Source organism: Danio rerio, chromosome 17 (genome assembly GCF_052040795.2).
Source record: "Danio rerio strain M-AB ecotype USA chromosome 17, GRCz13ab, whole genome shotgun sequence".
Classification (NCBI taxonomy): Eukaryota; Metazoa; Chordata; class Actinopteri; order Cypriniformes; family Danionidae; genus Danio; species Danio rerio.
Window position 1 is genome coordinate 10306700 of NC_141037.1, and position 21118 is coordinate 10327817.

At 34.7% G+C, this 21118-nt stretch overlaps 1 protein-coding gene across 12 annotated transcripts in view; it reads left to right on the top strand.

Moving 5' to 3' along the window:
- The window catches only part of akap6 (A-kinase anchoring protein 6), a 283494-nt gene that overhangs the window by 212484 nt on the left and 49892 nt on the right, over positions 1-21118 (top strand). For all 12 annotated transcript variants that reach the window (XM_087289691.1, XM_087289694.1, XM_087289693.1 and 9 more), the window contains one exon: positions 19040-19186. In XM_087289691.1, coding sequence (XP_087145817.1) covers positions 19040-19186 — 147 coding nt within the window. The remainder of the gene's footprint in view (positions 1-19039; positions 19187-21118) is intronic.

Sequence of the window (21118 nt, forward strand, 5' to 3'; positions counted from 1 at the left end):
GACTCCTCAAATGTAATTTTCTCGGCCAGTTCTGCCAATTTTAAATGACATTGTACATTTTAATTTTCTCTCTCTTTTTTCAAAGGTTGCAAATTTATACTCATTGAGCCGAACTGCCATTAATTTACATGGAAAATTACTTGCGGAGTTGGAATATCTGTCACGTTTACACCTATTTACTTTTAAAAGCTCCAGCGATGAAGCAGAGTGGGAGGTTACAGGCAATTAAGACATTTCTCAGACTAACTTTGGTTGAAGATTTGAAACTTACCTATAAAAGCAAAAGCTGTAAACTGATAACTAAATGCTTTTTATAAAGCCAGTTTACTCAAGAGTTCACTCTGACACTTTAAACGGGTGGTCCAGAGTATATTTTTAAGGCTTTGTTGTGTTTATGGGGTGCAAAGCAATGTATGCTCATTCCTTATTTATAAAAATCATGTTATTTTTTCATATATCGTACTTTAATTATATACAGCAACTCAGCTAACATGAACACGATTGTCATATTTCCCAGTTCCTCCAAAGACCTGACCCCAAGAGGCTCTGATTGGTCAGCTAACATACCGTGATTCGCAGATCAGCTCCATGTCACGAGGAAGCTTCACATCTCCACTAGCACGCGCTTCATCATATTGTAAATATTGTCAGTGTAACTGTTAGCCGTATCACTTTGAGCCTGAACCAGACAGAAAATGAAGAGGACACAGCTAAACCTCATGCCTGCTCTCTAATATAAAACCTGACAAGTGTCTTTTACGTATATTTGGGTTATAGGCATGTGTTAGTAATATGAAACGTTCACATATATTTTGTGAGTTTGTTATTTGAGATGTAGAACGCAGGAAAAGCGGCTGAATAGAGAGACACTGCAGTGCTGCTGAAGTTTGTGGGTGTTTACAGCAGTTTGTAGCTAAATTGTTAGCAGTGCTAAACAGCATTTCCTATTGTTTTCATTTTTGTTTATATCCTCGCTACAACATACCATCAATGCTAGAAACTGTGCATGTAATAGATAAATTTTAACAAGTAAAAAAAATAAAATAATAATAATAATAATAATAATAATATTTTTATTTATATAACGCCTTTCCAGAGCTTACAGGTTGTGGCTCACAGTCCACAGCTTCGTCTATTATGGTTGGAGCTGCTCCTTCTTTGAGGAGTTTTTAGCCGAATCCAGCACTGAACCGGGAGAGATTCTGGAAGCTGTCCTTTGTCAAATGCTAGAGCTATATCTTTTCATAATTCTCTGGAACAAAGCTAAAATGAATGTGTAATACTTCACTCTTTGTGTCGGGTCTTTTGGAAGCCCAAATACAATAACAGAACATCTCGGTGAAAATAGCAGCATTTGGACGGCATTTTAGCTTTTTCTGCTGTAACATTACAGCACCTCTGGCTACACCCCTTCGCTGCGTGGTGTGTATGCATGTTACCTAAGGGTTTATGACTTTATTAACCCGGATGTATCTCCCAAACTTTGTTCGCTGTAGGCTTTGCTAGGCTAGCTCTGTAAAAGCCAATGTCTCCCCTTGCATTGAACTTTGAGCGTATTCCATTCAGAGATGTTGTTTATGTTCACACAGCTACATTACACATCGACTAACGTTTAAAATATGGTATGGTAGTGGACCGCCTCTTTAAAAGAACATTTCTCCTTGCAGAGATGGTTCTGTCTGTATCCCTGAATATTCGAAAGTCCTAATTTTTCCACTTTTGCATTGTTTACTAACACATTTATGTTCTTCCCTATACAAAACAACCTTAAAGGAGGTGTTTTGCATAATTTATGCATGTTTTCCTGTACACTGTATTCTGTAGTTCGAAAGTGGACAATTTTACTACTTCAAAAGGACAAAAAGGAACATCAAAACACACAAAACAAGCAAAGATTATCAATGAATAATGATTTCAAATGCAGTCGACTGCTACATAAAATTAGCATTTAAAGATGTGAAATTTACCATACACAGTCATATGGACTTTGTGTTTTGGGAGGTGAGCTTGGCAGACAAAATCTTCTGATTTATATGAAAACTGGCTCTGACATTCAGCAAAATGTCTTCTCTTTGAAAAGGTTTGGAATGATGAGGGTACCAAATGCTCTTTTTGGGCCAACTATCCATTGAATGGAAACAACAGTTTATCCAGAAATCCATAGTTTTAAATTCTTTAAGTCATTATTAATGTTGTTTCCAAACACAGGTGATTCTTCCAAAAAAATAAACATTAAAATATGTGTTTTGCAAAACATGTGTTTTTCATATTTCACATGTTAAAAGTGGACAACTACTCTGGCAGATTCAATAGATAAAAGGCACCATCAAAAACCCCAGAATTGGAAAGATTATCAGAAAAAAATAATTGAAATTGCATTTAGTTTTTAACTATAAAAATATAGCATAAAATAATATATACAGTCAAAATTATTACCAAATGATGTTTAACAGAGCATGGAATTTTTCACAGTATTTCCTATAATATTTTTTTCTTCTGGAGAAAATCTTATTTGTTTTATTTCGGCTAGAACAAAATCAGTTTTATATATATATATATATATATATATATATATATATATATATATATATATATATATATATATATATATATATATATATATATATATTTAAGGTAATTTGTTTTCTTAGTAACCATTTCAGTATTATTGGCCACTTCAGGCAATATTTTTGTTTACAGAGCAAACCACTGATATTTATTGATTCGCCTAATTACCCCAACTTGCCTAATTAACCCAGTTAAGCCTTTAAATGTCACTTTAAGCTGAATACTAGTATCCTGAAAAAGATCTAGTGAAATATTATTTACTGTCATCATGGTAAAGATAAAATAAATCAGTTATTAGAAATGAGTTATTAAAACTATTATGATTAGAAATGTGTTGAAGAAATTCTTTCCGTTAAAATATAAAGGTTTTAAACTAATTTCAAGAGGAGCACGTGATATGATTGATCGCGACTGGTCTCTCATCCATAATCAGTAATAATCCAATCAAATTGATCCAAGCCTACTATAAATAGACAGATTCCACCCATCTCCTCCTTTTTCTCCTTTACTAGGGGTAGCTCTTGAGACCTACATGATCTTAGACCCCCTTACATGCTAAAAGACTAGTTGGGAGCCCTGGGCTCAATTACTGTATCTCTGAGCTCAGGGTTCTCTCCTAGGACAGCATGCCAAACCTGCTAAAAGCGTCAGGAAATATCTAAGTGTGAACTCTTGAAATATATATTTATATCAAACAAATGGTTAAAAAGGTGAAAATAATCCCATAAATTAATTACATAAATTAAAATAATAACAAGACATAATTAAGTGAATAAATAAACAATAGCAATGTTCAATACACAGTTTTGTGCATTGCATTTCACAGCTTTCCAGTGTGTTGTTTTGTATTTCGCTGGTTAAAAAAGTTTGTTCTGCAATGTTTTAAGTGTAGTTTATTTATAAACTAATTTCGAGAGGAATTATTCAATTTATGATTCACCAATCAGACGATTCCTAAGCCACTATAAATACCCTAAGTTCCATATAACAGCCATCTTCGTTTTGAAGAATTCTCTCTTCCACCCCTACTCCTCCTCCTTTCCTATGCGTGGCACGGTGGCCCAGTGGTTAGCACTGTTGCCTCACAGCAAGAACGTCACTGGTTCTAGTCCTCACCAAGCCAGTCAATGTTTCTGTGCGGAGTTTACACGTCCTCCCCGTGCACACACGGGTTCCCCCCAGGTTCCCCAGATTCCTTTCACCGTCCAAAAATATGCAACTTATGTTATTTGACTAATCCAAATCGGCACCATAGACATGCTCCTAGTAAGTATTTATCTCTTAAGAGCAATCACTATCTGCTCAGTAGCTAATACAGCAGGGGAGTTTTCGAGATGTACCTGAGCTCAAACTTCCCTCTCGCCTTGCAAACTGGAGGGAGCCCCAGGCTCGAGGATCTTATGAGCTCAGGGCTCTCTCCCGGGACAGCATGCCAAACAAGCTTTATAATCAATCAATTGAAAGCTCAAACATCCAACAAAAATGTTGCATGGTCCCCATGTTTCCTTTTTTATTTGAATTATCACACACAGTCATATGGACTTCTCTTTTTAGAAATTGGCAGTAAAAATAGTCCAACACTGTATAGAAAACATTGGCTGTGACTTCCTACGAAATGTCTCGAAATTTAAATAATAACAATACATAATTCGAATGATAAATAAGTAATAACATATAAAAAATAATAAGAAAAGTTCTTTTGTCTTTTACTGTTTAAACAAGTTAGTTTTGCTGGACTATAAAACATTTGAACAGTACAATATAGACTACAGCAAGTGTTTTAAAAGCTCAAACATCCACAAAAAAATCTTATGTCTCTTTTTTGATTTGAATTATCACACACAGTCACTCGTTTTAGATGTTGGCAGTCAAACCATCACTTTCCACTATGGAAAACATTGGCTGTGACTTCCTGCGAAATGTTTCGAAATTCAAATAATATCAATATATAACTAACTAACTAACTAACTAACTAACTAACTAACTAACTAACTAACTAACTAACTAACTAACTAATAGCAATGTTCAATGCACTTTTTTGTACTTTGCATTTCACAGCTTTCCAGTGTTTGCATTTGTCGTTTACCGATTAAACAAGGTTCTGCTGAAATCTAAGACATCTGAACAATATAATAGACCCCAACCAGGGTTTGAAAGCTTAAACATAGAAAAAATTGTTGCATGATCTTGCTGTATCCTTTTTGATTTGAATTATCACACACAGTCATATGGGCTTCTCTTTTTAGACGTTGGCAGTCAAAATGGTCCACTTTCCACTGTATAGAAAACATTGGCTGTGACTTCCTGCGAAATGTCTGTGCAGCGAGTGAATGATGACGGGCCTTTGATTTTGGGCTGATCTGGCTCTTTAAGTGTGTTCTCTCTGAAAGGGCACCTCTGCGCTGTAGCCCTATGAATCCTGGCACCATCACTTTAGATTACAGCCAGCCTGAGCAGAGCTGAACAGATCTTAGGCCTCTCTCTCGCCTCTTAAAGCCCAGAGTTCTTGGCTGATTGCATTGTTTCCTATGTTTGTCTAGTGAAGAAAAATGCCACGCTCAGTGTAGAGAGGGGACGGGGTGTGAGAAAGCCTCCTCCCCGAACTCACAGCTGAGCTCCAGACCCCGGGCCCCGGATAAATAGTGCCTTTGTTCCCCATTCAATGGCATTAGGCATGGGCTTCCTATGGGGGTCACTACCAATCCTTGTGAGGGGACAGAAGGGGAGGCTGAAAAAGAACAACACATCTAGACCATGAACTACCAGCAGATCCATGCAGAGGAGTTTGACTATATGAATCTAAAGTAGCGAGCAAACGTACATGTCTGAGTCACGTTTCAATCCAAAGCCATATCGACATGACTTGTTTTAAAATTAGCCTTTTTTTGTTAATATATCAATGGAGCTGTTTTGGTTGTCTTTAATGTGTGAACAGAATTTTAAAGGTGCAGTATGTAAGTTTGACACCCGGTGGTGGATCTTGGTTTTGTACCCCTGGTTCAAAACACACACAAGAGCAGGTTGCCAGATTGATGACACCAACAAAGGCTTATTTAAGTCGTGCTTTAACCAAAAAAAACGGCACACACAGGAATATTTCCCATATTAAATGCAGTTTTGTCCAAACCAACACCTGAAATTTAGATTTTAGAAACTGCTTCTGTTTCTTACAGCTGAACAACAGAAAACTGGCAATGATCCCCTCAGGTACACCTCATGTGCATTATTCAGTGTTTAATGCTAACAATGTGACTTTAAACGTCATTTTACATGACATTTATTGTCATACTACTGAAAGCAGCAGCAGATAGTTCACTTCAGATCTTGAAAATAAAATAAACTGTTTGAAATTGAACGTCAACTGTGAATCTGTGCAAGCCAACACTTGTCAGTGATTCAGCATGTACATTTAGTAATGTTAAAGATGTTTAATATGTATTAATTAGATTATTAACATTTCTTTGGAGTGCAGTGAGTGCACTACTTTGTGCGACTGAATGGCTGCATTTAAATTTCTGTTGTGTTTAATCTGGTGTAAACAGCCAAATTGCCAAATCTCGTCATGTAGCATGTTGTTAGGACACAGGATTACAATGTAACCTGCTCACCCAATGTTTGCATTACTAATGTTTATGGTATCGGCTAATTAATAACCACCTCATGTGGAACTCTGAATCTGCGTCTCATTTCAGAGGCTGCTACTGTCCACCAAAGCTTGCACTTGAGTCGCAGACACATGCTTTGAGAGCCTTTATGACTGAATCAATCACACCAAGGCAACCCGGGGTGCTGAAATATAATTGGCTAAGCTGGCTTTGGGCGAGTTAAAAGAACTAAAACAAAGACAGACATTCCCGCATGTAACGCACATTTTTAAATCAGAATATTTGACTTCAGCATTGTTTTTCACTTGACTTGTTTCTTAAATATCTGAAAACATATTATGGTATTTGTATGCTTTAGAAGAGTAAAAACATACATACAACAACTTTATTAAATTAAGATAAAAATAAACATTTGCTAAGAAAAGTTACAATTCTTACTAATAGGTGGCTTATTAGATGTTGGTTGTTTATTAGAACTTTTAGTGCAGATGCAGAATTGAATGATAGTCTACACTCCTAATCCTACATTGTACAAAACTACTACCTTCATAACTATTAAGCTAATTAAGAGGTTATTAAGGCAAAGGTCATAGGTCATGGTTTGCTAATTGCATGGTTTGCATTTGCTTAACAGTAAGTTAATCATGAAGTGAGCAAATTTTTTTTATATGACAAGATATAATTGTGCCATTGTGTCAAATCATTTTTTGTCCCATGAAATCTCGTTGTGTGTGTGTGTGTGTGTGTGTGTGTGTGTGTGTGTGTGTGTGTGTGTGTGTGTGTGTGTGTGTGTGTGTGTGTGTGTGTGTGTGTGTGTGTGTGTGTGTGTGTGTGTGTGCGCGTGCGTGCGTGCTCGCACGCATATTGTATATATATAAAGAGTTAAAGTCAATTAATAATTAATTATTATTATTATTCTCTTTCAAATATTTCCAAAATAATGTTTAACAGAGCATGGAATTTTTCACAGTATTTCCTATAATATTTTTTTCTTCTGGAGAAAGTCTTATTTGTTTTATTTAGGCTGGAATAAAAGCAGTTTTTAATTTTTACAGCCATTTTAAGGTCAATATTATTAGCCCCCTTAAGCAATATATGTTTTTGATTGTCTACAGAACAAAACATCATTATATAATGATTTGCCTCATTACCCTATCTTGCCTAGTTAACCTAATTAACCTAGTTAAGCCTTTAAATGTCACTTTAAGATGAATACTAGTATCTTAAAAAAAAAAAAACATCTAGGAAAATATTATTAACTGTACTCTTTTATCATGGCAAAGATAAAATAAATCAGTTATTAGAAAATGAGTTAAATGGGCTAATGATTCTATAAGAATAATTTATTGACTGTATACAGTATATATTGTATACACATCAGTTTTTATGTTATATAATATATTAATATACTGTATATACTGGGTTGAAATACATTATCTTATTCATTAACTTGTTTGTTCTATGTTTAGATGATTTTTTTATATATAGTATTAATTATAATACTATATTAATTATAATACTATATTATAATACTAATTAATTATATTAATATATGGGTTGAAATGTGACCTGATCATTGCTTTGTGAGGCTCATCCAAACAAAACGATCAGAGACTCATAGAGTAGAGTCTTTAACAGCTGTCCAGAGCTTTTTAATTGTATCCCTTCAGGTCTGTTTTAGCATTTGAGCCGTCTGAGCTTGTGTTAGTTCATTGGATTTTTGAGTCCTTCATTACCACTTTAGAAACCTGCGTAATGCATCGTCTTTAGCTGGAAGAATATTCGGAGTTGTTTCATGCTCCACATTGTTTTGCAGATTGCATGCTATTATGTCGGCATAAAAAGAGAATCCCGTGGGCTTTTATAACCAACAGTTTTTTTTTTTATTGCACAATCTTAGTGAACGATGCCATTGTCTGTGCAATTTGTTGCCACTTGATGCATTTTGACATGCATTTTGAAGAAAAAAACCCTGCCAATCATGCATGACCTAAAATTGGCCCTATCCACCTTTTCTCCAAGCCCCATCATCCTTTGCATGAATTATAGAAGTAACTAAAACTGAAGTAAGCATTAAACTGTAAGCAATCAGTTTTAAAAACCAAAAACAGTGAGGTGACATTATTCTTCTCACAGTACACTCATTCAATTTTAAAAATAAACTCACTCGAATTAACAAATTACTTTCAGCAGACTAAGAATAATTTCAAAAAATCAAAACAAGACATTCAGCAACAAAATTACTGACATATATTGACTATTACTGTGTTATTGGAATTGCAAAGATATTAATAAGCACAATTCAATTTTTATGATAAATAATGTGATACTAATAAGCATAATTCTATTTTCATGATGGATAAATAATAATAAAACAAAGCCAAATGCTCAAATGCCAAACTCACTCACTCTGTTTTTTACTATGCATTATATGTCAGTAACCATAATACAATTTTCCCATATGCATAACATCAAATGAGTGTTTTCTGCAATATGTGCATTTTTTTTCCTTGCATTGAAAGTGGGTTGGAGTTTTACTGTCAAACTTAGGCAAAAAACACAATTGAAAACCCTACAGTAAATGTAAGACTATAAGTAAATAATATTGTCTATTGTCATTTGGCGTCATAGGATATATGGTACAGTATAGATGAAAAAAATGTGGCTTGGACATTCAGCAAAATGTGTCTATTTTGGTAAAAAAATATATAAAATACATCGCCTATCCAACTTTTAGGAGCAACAAAATATAACTCAATTTCTAGTTGATCATTTGGTATCAGACGTGGCTTATATGAAAGGCAAAAGCCTCTAGATTACGCTTATTTTACCAAAATAAAATATGATCATGCCTTCATTTTTAATTATTTAATTAGGACAGTAAGGTCTGACTTTGCTTTGACATAAGTCTTGTCACTTAACAGAAATAATGTACAGTATAGAATATAAAGGCATGGTGCAGCGGAAAATAATATTTTGTCTGAATCCCATGAGCTTGGAGGACTGCATCCATACATCTCTGCACTGACTCTAATAGCTTATTAATAAAGTCATCTGGAATGACAAAGAAAGCATTCTTGCAGGACTCCCAGAGTTCATCAAGATTCTTTAAATTCATCTTCAATGCCTCCTCCTCCATCTTACCCCAGACATGCTCAATAATGTTAATGTTTGGTGACTGGACTGGCCAATCCTGGAGCACCTTGACCTTCTTTGCTTTCAGGAGCTTTGATGTGGAGGCTGAAGTATAAGAAGGAGCTCTATCCTGTTGAAGAATTTGCCCTCTCCTGTTGTTTGTAATGTAATGGGCAGCACAATCCATCCACTCTGCAGATCTGTCGCACACCCCCATAACTAAACATAACCCCAAACCATGATTTTTTACTGATTTCTTGGAGACTCTTGGGTCCATGTAGATTCCAACAGGTCTTCTGCAGTATTTGTGATGATTGAAATGCAGGGATCTTAGGGATCTTAAGGATGATTGGGAGAAGTCAAGTTATTTATTACTTATCAAATTATTTGTTGCTCTCTCAATTGGAACAATACTTTTGTGTTCATATATGAATTTCTATTTAAAAGAAAAATATGTGAAAAAGTATAACACATTTTGCTTAACATCTGCATGTTTTCAATATTTTACTGGCAGACTCAAAAGGAGAAAAATCACCATAATGAGAGCAACATGACGGTAAAAACTTCTGACTGAATGTGCATTTCTGGCAAAAATTTTCATTTAAAAGACACATCAGTCTATCCCAGAGATGAAAAGGGAGTCCCATGGGTTTTTTTTTGTGACTAACATTTTGTTCCATTGCTCAATCTCGGTGAACGATGCCATTGTCTGTGCAATTTGTTGCCACTCGATGCATTTTGACAATGTGAAGTGTACCGGGTCCCGGCTCTGGAAAGGCTGGTGGAAACTCTCGCTGACCCCATAGTGACTGCCCACCTTGTTCTTAACCAGAGCGAAGGAGAAAAAAAATAAAAGCGCTTGACTCAATACAAGCTTTCTATACCAGCGGTAAAATGGCTTATTCTTCCAGTCACCATGGTGACAATTAACAGTGTTTCAAGGACTTTTGTTTGAGCAGATTTTGTTCCCTCCTCTTTTTTCGTCGCAAAGTGATTTTTCACCAAGGAGGAAAAGCAGCGCGTCTATTTTGCATAAACAGTAAGGAATCCCATCCAAATGGAGGCTGGAGCGTTTTCTCCTCCTTTTTAAAGTAAATATGTAGCTCTTTCTGCTTCCTGGTCTTTGACGTTTGTCTTTGAGAGTTTGGCCGGCTCCGCTCAGCTGCGCTGGGTTTCCATCAATGGGCCTCTTCTGCGCCTCTTCCTCTGCTCTCCAGCGCTTCCTCTGCTCTGCTCCGCGCCGCGTCTACAGCCAATTACAGACATCAAGGATGCTGGCAAGATATGAAAAGGCCTCAAACTGATTAAGTAATTATCAGTTTTCCCAGCTTCATTCAGCTCTGTATCGCGAAAGCATATCAAATTCCATATTTTGCACCTCTGACTCAATTTGTAACTCATCAGCTCCTTGTGTAGGTTCTTTTATGTGGCTGGTGCATATTCAGTTTTTTTTTTCTTCTCTCAGATAGATTCTCTTGTCCTTTTTCAAAAATATTGTATATTTTTGTTAAATAAGAAAAGAATATGTAATTGTTTCTTAATTTTTTTCACAATATAACTTCTTAATTCTGATTATTTTTGGCATTGATATTTGTTTTTGACAATTGCGCTTAATTGTAAAATTTTAACACACAAAATTGTCAAAAATATAATATATATTCATTCATTTATTTTATTTTCGGCTAATAATCATAGGGTCGACACATCAGAATGAACCGCCAACTTATCCAGCACAGAGATGTTCAATAGGATTTAGGTCTGGGCTGTGGCTGGGCCACTCAAGGACATTCACCGAGTTGTTGTGAAGCCAGTCCATTGATATTTTGGCGGTGTGCTTTGGGTCATTGTCCTGCTGGAAGAGGAACCGTCGCCCCAGTCTGAGGTCAAGAGCACTCTGAAGCAGGTTTTCATGGATGTCTCTGTACATTGCTGCATTCATCTTTCCCTCTATCCTGAGTCTTGCAGTTCCTGCTGCTGAAAACATCCCCACAGCATGTGTGTACCTTTTCAAATCATGTCCAATCAACTAAATTTACCACAGCTGAACTCCAATTAAGACAGTGAAACGTCTCAAGAATGATCAGTGGAAACAGAATGTACCTGAGCTCAATTTAGAACTTCACAGCAAAGGCTGTGAACACTTATTAACATGTGATTTTTTTGAGCTTTTTTATTTTTAATTTGCAACAATTCAAAAAATATTTTGGGGTATTGTGTGTAGAATGTTGAGAAAATAAATTCATTTAATAAATTTTGGAATAAGGCTGTAACATAAAAAAATGTGGAAAAAGCGTTATGAATACTTTCCGGATGCACTGTACATCCAAATTCATTCTTGTTACCGTTAGTTAGTTAATGCACCATAAGTTATCATATTAACAATCAACAACTGTATTTTCATAACTAACAAATTAATTAACAAACACAGTAATCAAGTTTTGTTCATTATTTGTTCGTGTTAATAAATGCATTAACTAACATTAACTAATACAACCTAAGTGTGAAGTGCTACCAATGTATATTAATACATATATAATCACTGTTAAATATATTTGATAAATTGTTAAATATATTACATTCTTATGTAAGAGTCTAAATTATCATATGCATTTGTTTATATGGTCTTTTTATCCAAAGAAGGTTTACACAGATTCCAAAGGCAGATACTGATTAGATCAGTGACTTGTGTGTGGACTTTGGGGGTTTTACGATGTGGTCACATGTTGATTGGTCAGTTTGAATGTCTCAGTATTTGGACTTTGGTCACGTGGTCAAGATAGAGACAAAATAGCTAGTAAACTTTGCTCTGCCTCTTTTCCTGGCCTGTCTTTTCCTGGTCTGCACTCTCCTGCTCTGCTCCTCTCCTCTTCTGGAGTCTATCTTCTTTGCCTCTTTGAGGCCTACTTGCTCTTTTTGTCTCTCCCTCCCCCTTTGTCTCTCCTTCTACCTCTGGTAACTTTAATTTTACATTTAAGCTGGGTACAACTATTATCATATGTTTTAATAATTTCATATTTTATCATCTTTTACAGTTATTTGTAACTAGTTCAGTTGTAACCATAGAGAATTATTGTCATTAAATCATCTCATTTCAAGTATTTGTGAATTACTTTTGATTTAACATTTTTATTGTTCCATATTGCAATACAATACAGTCACATATTATCAACGTTCTCCCACATTTTAAGCTATTAATACTGCCCTTATGTCCGTTTTTAGAATGGTCTGACTAGAAATGTACAGTTTTTTACCATCATGCTGATAACTTTTTAGTCATTCGGCAGAACTACAGTTCGAATCGCTGTGGTCAAAACCCATTCTTACACTTAAAAATATATTAAAACAACAAATTAATAAAATAAAATATTTGGATACCTAAAAAATGAAAATACTTTCATATTATAACACATTTACATTTGCAATCCTTAATAATTAATTGATTTAGATATTTAGACGTTTCATCATTCACTCCTTCATTCCGCTCTGCATCAGGAAAGCATATCAAACTCCATATTTTTGCACCTCTGAATCAATTTGTAAGTCATCAGCTCCCGGTGTAAGGTTTCACTTAGGGCTGATGCATATTCAGTTTTTTCCTCAGATGGATTCCCTTTTCCTTCGTGCTAAACATCTAATACGGCAGCTTCAGTGGATAATCGCAGAAACACGAAATGGACTTTTTTTTCTTCTTTTTTCTCCCTTCTCAGATTCATTTCAGGCCGAAAGAAAGATGTTATTACTTGGTTTTTGATTTGGGGACAGTGTTGAATCCGTCATTGAGATGAGGGCCCGTCGGGAGGCCCAAAGCGTCCCGCGAATTCTCAATTTGGGCTGCTGACGTGTGAAGGTGTGCAGAAAATGATGTGAACATATACGCCCCCGTCTGCGCCTCGCCTCACAGAGCCGTACTTCTGTTGTCTCAACAAGTTACAGAGCCTGAACAAACTTTAATTTAATGGATAAGATGAATCTGCGAAACCGCATTAAGGCTGTTCATGTGTGACTGCGTTTTTGCTGACATTTCCAGACTGGCGTTCATTAATATGTGAAATGAATTAAACGTACCGGGGCTTGTTGATATTTCATCAATTTCGCAGCCATCTTTGCTCACTATTGCAGTTATTAAAAGTGTTCTGATGTTGAAAGACTGTTAGTAAAGCTGCCTGTTTTCTTTTCATCTGATCTCAAGGGGACGTCTGATGGGTTACATTAATGCTGTTCATACTGTATTTAGGTTTAGTGACTTACAAAGATTTAACCCATAACACCCATTTACGGTTCGATTTTTATTTTTATTTTTTTACTTTCATTTGTTGTTCATTCGTTCATTTTCCTTTGGCTTGGTCAGTTTAGGGGTGAATATGTTTTGTTTAGGAAAAAAAAAGTATTAAATAAAAAACTATCAATTTTAACCATAATAATGAACACTTTAGTTATAGGCAGAGGGTGAACAAACTCCAGGGTAAGGCTAAGATAAGCGCTGCCCTTTAATGCATTTAAAAAGATTTGTGACCAACACATTCAATTATTTTATTACACTAACCCACTAATAATCTATATAATAAATGTAATGCTTTGCATATATTTTATTCATTCATTCACTCATTTTCTTTTAGACTTAGTCCCTTTATTAATACATGGTCGCCACAGCGGAATGAACCGCCAACTCATCCAGCACATGTTTTACACAGCAGATGCCCTTCCAGCTGCGACTCATCACTGGGAAAGATTATATTATATTATATTATATTATATTATATTATATTATATTATATTATATTATATTATATTATATTATATTATATTATATTATATTATATTATATTATATAATGGTATAAAAAATAATGTTTATGCTTAAGAACTGCAATTAAGCAGTGTTCTAAATAAGCCTAAAGCTACTCTTAAAAAATGCATATAAATGAAAAAATAAGCAAATAAATAAGCAAATAAATAAATAAATAACACATACTTTCACTCAACTTTCCTTAAAAAGTAGCTAAGTAACACATTTAGCTACTTTTGAAGTGACTAAATTGTAATTCTAGGTCTTTTACAGTACGTCCACCAATACTGCAAATAAGATTTCATTTAATGCTGAAAACAAGTTAAACCAGAATAATATGTTATTATACCTCTCTCATTATACTCATTTGTCATTTTATTATGTATGTCCTTGACCAGCAAATCAGAAAAGTTCGCTGGCCAGTACTTTTGGTTTCGTTTTCAGAGCTGCTGCAAACTCCAGTCAAAAACTGCACTCATTAGTGCGGGGTTGGACAGTTCCATTTTGTACAGAGGGGGACTTTAAATTTGATTGACAAACTTACAATAACTAAAGTGTTCTGTTAATCATCAACATTAAATTACATTCATATTCCGCCTTACACCAACCACGTTTATTGGATTTTCCTTGTACTACAGTTTTGCTCATGTTCATGACCTTTGCCTGCACAACCTTGCCTTAATAAACAGCATTTGGATCCGCAAATCTTTTGTAGGCATCCAATGTGTAACACTCTGAATAATATTGCACTTAGTAAACAATTTGAACAATACTATATGGAAAACAATAACAAAAAGCTTTAAGTACATATGTAAAATTCTAAAATAAATTACATATTTAAGATTTGCCATGAAATTATTTCAGTTTAACTAGCCATAGACAAAAAACAACATAAGTGAAAATACTATTTAAAATCAAAATATTATTAAATTCTTCATTCATTTTCCCTTGGCTTAGTCCCATATTTATCCGGTGTTGCCACAGCAGAATGAACCGCCAACTATTGAATATTTTATACATTATATTAGTTATTTTTTGCAGGGGTTTTGGAACCATTTTTCACTTCTCTAAGAATATTAAGAGTAGTTCTTCATAGTACTTTAAAGAATGTTTAAAGAATCTGCCCTTTTTTTCCACTGTAAAGAATCTTTTGTGGGAAAAAAGTATGTAAAAAAAAAGCAACCTTTATTTTTTTTATGTGCAAAAAAAAAAACATATATTGCCATGACAACAGCATAATTAAATTCATGTTTATTTCTATAGCACTTCTACAATGTAGATTTTGTCAAAGCCGCTTAACATAGAAGATTATAGTAAATTGAAACTGTGTTAGTCCAGTTTTCAGAGTTAAAGTTCAGTTTAGTTCAGTTCAGTGTGGTTTAATTTTCACTGCTGAAAGTCCAAAAACTGAAGAACAAATCCATTGATGCGCAACTTTTACACGAATGCAGAACACTGATCTCTCAAGTTAAACAAAAATGAAAGCCAAAAAATAAACAAGTAAATAACAGGGTGAGAATACGGTAAAATCTGAAAACGTGGTATAAATCAGTTCTTTTTCTGGATTCCTTTTAAAAAAAAACAGCGTTTGGGTTTAGGAAAGAGGATGAGTGGGTCAATTGGTGCTTTTTAATATACTATTAATTGGGTTTAGGGAAGGGGGAGGGTGGGGTATTGTTCAGTCAGTCAGTCAGTCAGTCGACAGCGACCTCTGGTAGATTTATGTGAGAACAGCAGGCACAAAAAGCACTAGCGAGAAAAAAAGTGTACACAGCGGCCTTTGGAGGTTTCGCAAAAACAAAAACTGCACAAAAAAAAAAAAACAACTGGTCCTGGGACGTATTTTACTCTCTCTAGAAACGTTTATAGGGGTACATAATCAGAATGAGCATGGGTTGAATTTAAACTAAACTAAACTGAACTGAACTAAACTAAACTAAACTAAACTTCAACTCTGAAAACTGGACTGAAGCAGTTTCACTTTATTAGAACTTCTTTGTTAAGCTGCTTGGACACAATCTACATCGTAAAAGTGCTATAGAAATAAAGATTTGAATTTAATTGAATTAATGTGACCTTTTATTGGGTGAGGAACTATATAAGATATCTTAATTGATTACAATGTTATGAAAACAAATGTTAAGCCATAAAAGACTTGTAATAATAATAACCAAGTTACACTCAAGGGTTTTTCCTTTTATTATCACAATCTATGCCCTTATAAAGTCTTAAACTATTATTAAAAATCAAAGTGGTAACTTAGAAACTCTAAAATAGCATTGGCTTGTAACAGGTGAGTCCTGTTTTGCACCCATTTTTTAAAAGCAAACTTTCCCGAGTTTGCTCAGGTAGCTCAGGTTAGCCGTGTTCATCAGGGTTAATGCCAGAATCATGGATTTCCGTCACACCTCCACCTCGCTGGCGTCCTTTGGCCCTGGAATATGTTTTTCCTCACCGTCAATTACACAGCTGACTCTAAAGTTTTCAAGCGCCAGCTCCTTGGGGTTAAGTATGCAAATCAGCCTATCTAGGTTGCAACGGAGAAAGTGACTCAAGGGCCAAAAAGTCAGCCATGCACGTAGGGAAGGTTAGCATGATGCTTCAGCTCCTCATCGCTCTGGCATCCTAATGACTCGGGCTATCTTTCCCTCCGTCTGCGTTCTCCATCAATAACCTGCCAGTTTTTTTAAACCAACGAGAGGACTTAAAATCAATATTTGCTGTCAACAAACAAATTGTGTAATCCCCTCTACTTTAAAGTGGAGCGTCTTTAGTTTGGCGGCCACTATTAAAAACTGAAAGGGATGAATGATTTAAAAGGATGTGTGATAGCATCTCCATCAAAACAAACGACAGTGAAAAATGAACGCTGGCCGGATGACAGCGAGGAACGGAGGGGGAAAACAGCACATTTAAATATTTAAATGCGCATCCGCCATAATGATAAATGACAACCGAAAACTAGAATCAAGTAGCTATTGATGCAGAAAATGAAAGGGGGGGAGAGAGAGAGATGAGAGAGAGACTGAGGAAGAGAGAAATTAACCAAAAAAAAGGTGTCAAATAGCATCACTTTCATCTTTTACTGTATGTTAGTCCAGCAGTTGAACAGAAATGTCATAGTTGTGTTGAATTGGTGCAGAAAGTGACTGTTAGAAATGAGCTGACCCTTACAGACTAACCACATGAGCTCCATATGGGCAATCACATGAGAAAATCACCTGTGAATAACTCATGAAATGTAGTATTGGAAAACACTACCTGTCAAAAGTCTTGTCATCGATTTGTCGAGAGCAAAAATTAATAACTTGACTTCTAGTTGATCATTTGGAGGAGTGTCAGAAGGTAGATTTTTTAGATGAATCATCTGTTGAACTGCATCCCAATCATCACAAATACTGCAGAAGACCAATTAGAGCCCACATGGACACAAAATTCACATAGAAATCAGTCAAGTTTGGTGAAGGAAAAATCATGGTTTAGGGTTACATTCAGTAAGTTTTATGCAGTGGATGACCTTCCACCCGCAACCCATCAATAGGAAACAGTCATACACTCCCATTCACACACATACACTAGGGACAAATTTAGCTTACCCATTTCACCTCTACCGCATGTCTTTGGACTGGTGGGGGAAACCGGAGCACCCGGCGGAAACCCACACGAACACGCGGAGAACATGCAAACTGAACTGCCAACTGACCCAGCAGAGGAGGGCCGGAGTAGGACTCCTTTTCAGCCCTGGAGTTTCAAGCATTAGACCGGCCCACCTCAGTTCACGACTGACTATATTAAAATAAGGTCATTTCCAATTCAGTTTCTAATTACACTATCACGTCTCTTTCAAGAAAACAGCTGCTTTAGAACTTCAAATGTTCAACAACCTCACAGTTTTATATGTCTTAACAATAAAAATGAAAAAAAAAAAATTCTTAGGTGAGGATCGAACTCGGATCGAAGACGTCTTAACGCAACGTGCTGACCACAGGACCACAATGGCACTGTTATATATATATATATATATATATATATATATATATATATATATATATATATATATATATATATATATATATATATACTGTATATATTCATTTATTTATATTAAAGTTCAATTTCCATATTTGGTTTCAATAACCAGATGCATTCAGGCCAAATCCACACGTACATGGGATATTTTTATAAAGAGTTTTCCCTACTTTCGTTTAATTTAAAACATCTCTTTAAACACGAAGACTCAAAAACACATAAGAGCGACCCGAACCAACAGGCGGTGAGAATGACACTTTTATGCTGGATTCACATCATTTAAGTATTTTTAAGTATTAAAGGAGACCTATTATGCCCCTTTGTACAATAAGCAAATTAAGTCTTTGATGTCCCTAGAGTGTGTATGTGAAGTATCAGCTCAAAATACCACACAAATAACGTTTTATAGCTCTTTAAAACTGCCCCTTTTAGACTTTGATACTAGTTGTACAATTTTTGGTGACTGTCACTTTAAATTCAAATGAGATTGTGCCCTTTTTTGAAAGAGGGCAAAGCTACTAATGCCTGTGTGTCAGCATAGTGGCAGATTCAAAAACAAGACTAATGTTCTATGCTAATGAGGGAGAGATTGTCACTAATGGGCGGGGCTTTCCCCCTCTGATGACACAAACAATGGGAAAATGTCAATAAAAGTGTTTCTACAGAATTATTAAAAAAATAATACACTTTTACCATGGTTATATTCACAGACTGTTGCCCCACAACTGTGATTAAACCCCTTATAAAAGTGATTTTTGCAAATTAGGTCCTCTTTAATGTAATATATCTTAAACATAATTAGATTTATCACCCATTAAAAAATGGTGAAACAGTTTAAATTCTCATCTAAGACTGCCTGTAATAAAATCAAAAAGCCAATCCTAAAACTCCTCTTTCTTGCATGTGTGTTTGTACAGGGCAACAGTGTAGAGATGTCCATGTGGCTTCCCAAAAAGACTCATCTTCTGGGCTGGTCTGAAAGTCTGAAGAGAAGCGGCTCCGAACTCCCTGCTGACTTTGACCAGCGGCTCTTGGCCCTCAGGAGCAAGTGGGATCAACTCCAGGTTAGTTTGTCCGGCTGTCCACACAAAAACATGATGCTTGTTTTTACTTAACACTTAAGAGTCCTGCTTGGGAAGTGGCTGTTAAAAACACAGAGCATCACATCAGTGTGGTTTGCTTTATGAAGGAAAGTGTGTGGTGTTGGATGAATGTCACTACCTGAGCCTGATCTCTCCTTCATCCACAACACCCTGCAGAACACAACCGGGAGGTGAGAATACTAGAAAAAGTTTAAAAACCACTGCGTAAATGTGTCTTTGTTTTGAAAACTCATTGATGAATGTCAAAGGTAGACTGTTTTACAAAGGCGTTTTAGGTTGAACTACAATCCGGATTTCTTTTTGCTTTGTCTTTTCAGCGTTACTGTTTCTATTTTTAAGCTGTTTGCTCATATGAATGTTTTTTTTTCACATATATACAATTTCAGTTCATATATATATATATATACTTTTGTAACAGAATCGATTATATTGTTAATTACTTATTTATATATATTTGAAGTCAGAATGTTTAGTCCCCTGTTTATTTTTTCCCCAATTTCTGTTTATCGAAGAGAAGTTTTTTTAAAAGCACATTTCTAAACATAACAGTTTTAATAACTCATCTCTAATAACTGATTTATTTTATCTTTCCCATAATTACAGTAATTAATATTTTACTAGACACTTCTATACAGCTTAAAGTGACATTTAAAGGCTTAACTAGGTTAATTAGGTTAACTAGGCAGGTTAGGATAATTAGGCAAGTTATTGTATAATGATGGTTTGTTCCATATAGACTAAAGGGGCTAATAATTTTGACCTCAAAAATGGTTTTTGAAAAATTAAAAACTTTTATTATTATAGCAAAAATAAAACAAATAAGACTTTCTCCAGAAGAAAAAAATATTATCAGATGTACTGTGAAAATTTCCTTGCTCTGTTAAACATCATTTGGGAAATATTAAAAAAAAAATCCAAAGGGGGACTAATAATACTGATTTTGATTTTGTGTGTGTGTGTGTGTGTGTGTGTGTGTGTGTGTGTGTGTGTGTGTGTATGTATATATATATATATATATATATATATATATATATATATATATATATATATATATATATATATATATATATATATATATATATATATATATAAGATAGAAATAAATAGCAGCACAACTGTTTTAGGAGTAACAAATTCATAAATAATAATAATTCAATAAAGAATCCTGGGGGAAAAAATAACTGTTTTCAAACAAACAAACAAATAAATAAATAGTAGCACAGTTGTTTTTTAAATAATAAATTCAATCAAATAAATTCAATAAAGGATCTTAAGAAAACAACACATCACTGTTTTCATATAAATAGCAGCACAACTGCTTTCAAAGTAATAATAAGAAAATATGTAACATCAGATCTGTTTTTAACTTTTTTAAAAATAAATTATTCTCTTTTTATTTAATCAAGGATGCTATAATTGATCAAAATTGACACAAAATGTATTTATGACTTTACAAAATAAAGATCCTGACAAAAATGCATCACTGTTTCCATATGAACTAATAAATCCATCTAAATACATTTTAGATGAATAATAATAAAATATGTAATGAAATCAGTATATTTTTGTAAATACATTAATGCTTCTGTTCAGCAGCTATGCATTAAATTGATCAGTAATTAACTTTATAAAGTAACAATGATTTTTATTTCAAATAATGATCTTTTGGCCTTTCAGTTTATAAAAGAATCCCAAAACATCAGTGTCCTCTCAAAAATGTAGCTTACAAACTAGTTTCAATTAAATTAACTAAATTAATCATTTTTTTCAGCAAGAATGCTGTAAATAGTAAAAAATGACACTTAGAACATTTTGAATTTCAAAAATGTTACTTTGGAGAGCAGAAGAGACTTTATATATGCATGAACCCAAGATTCTCACAGAAATAGGTCA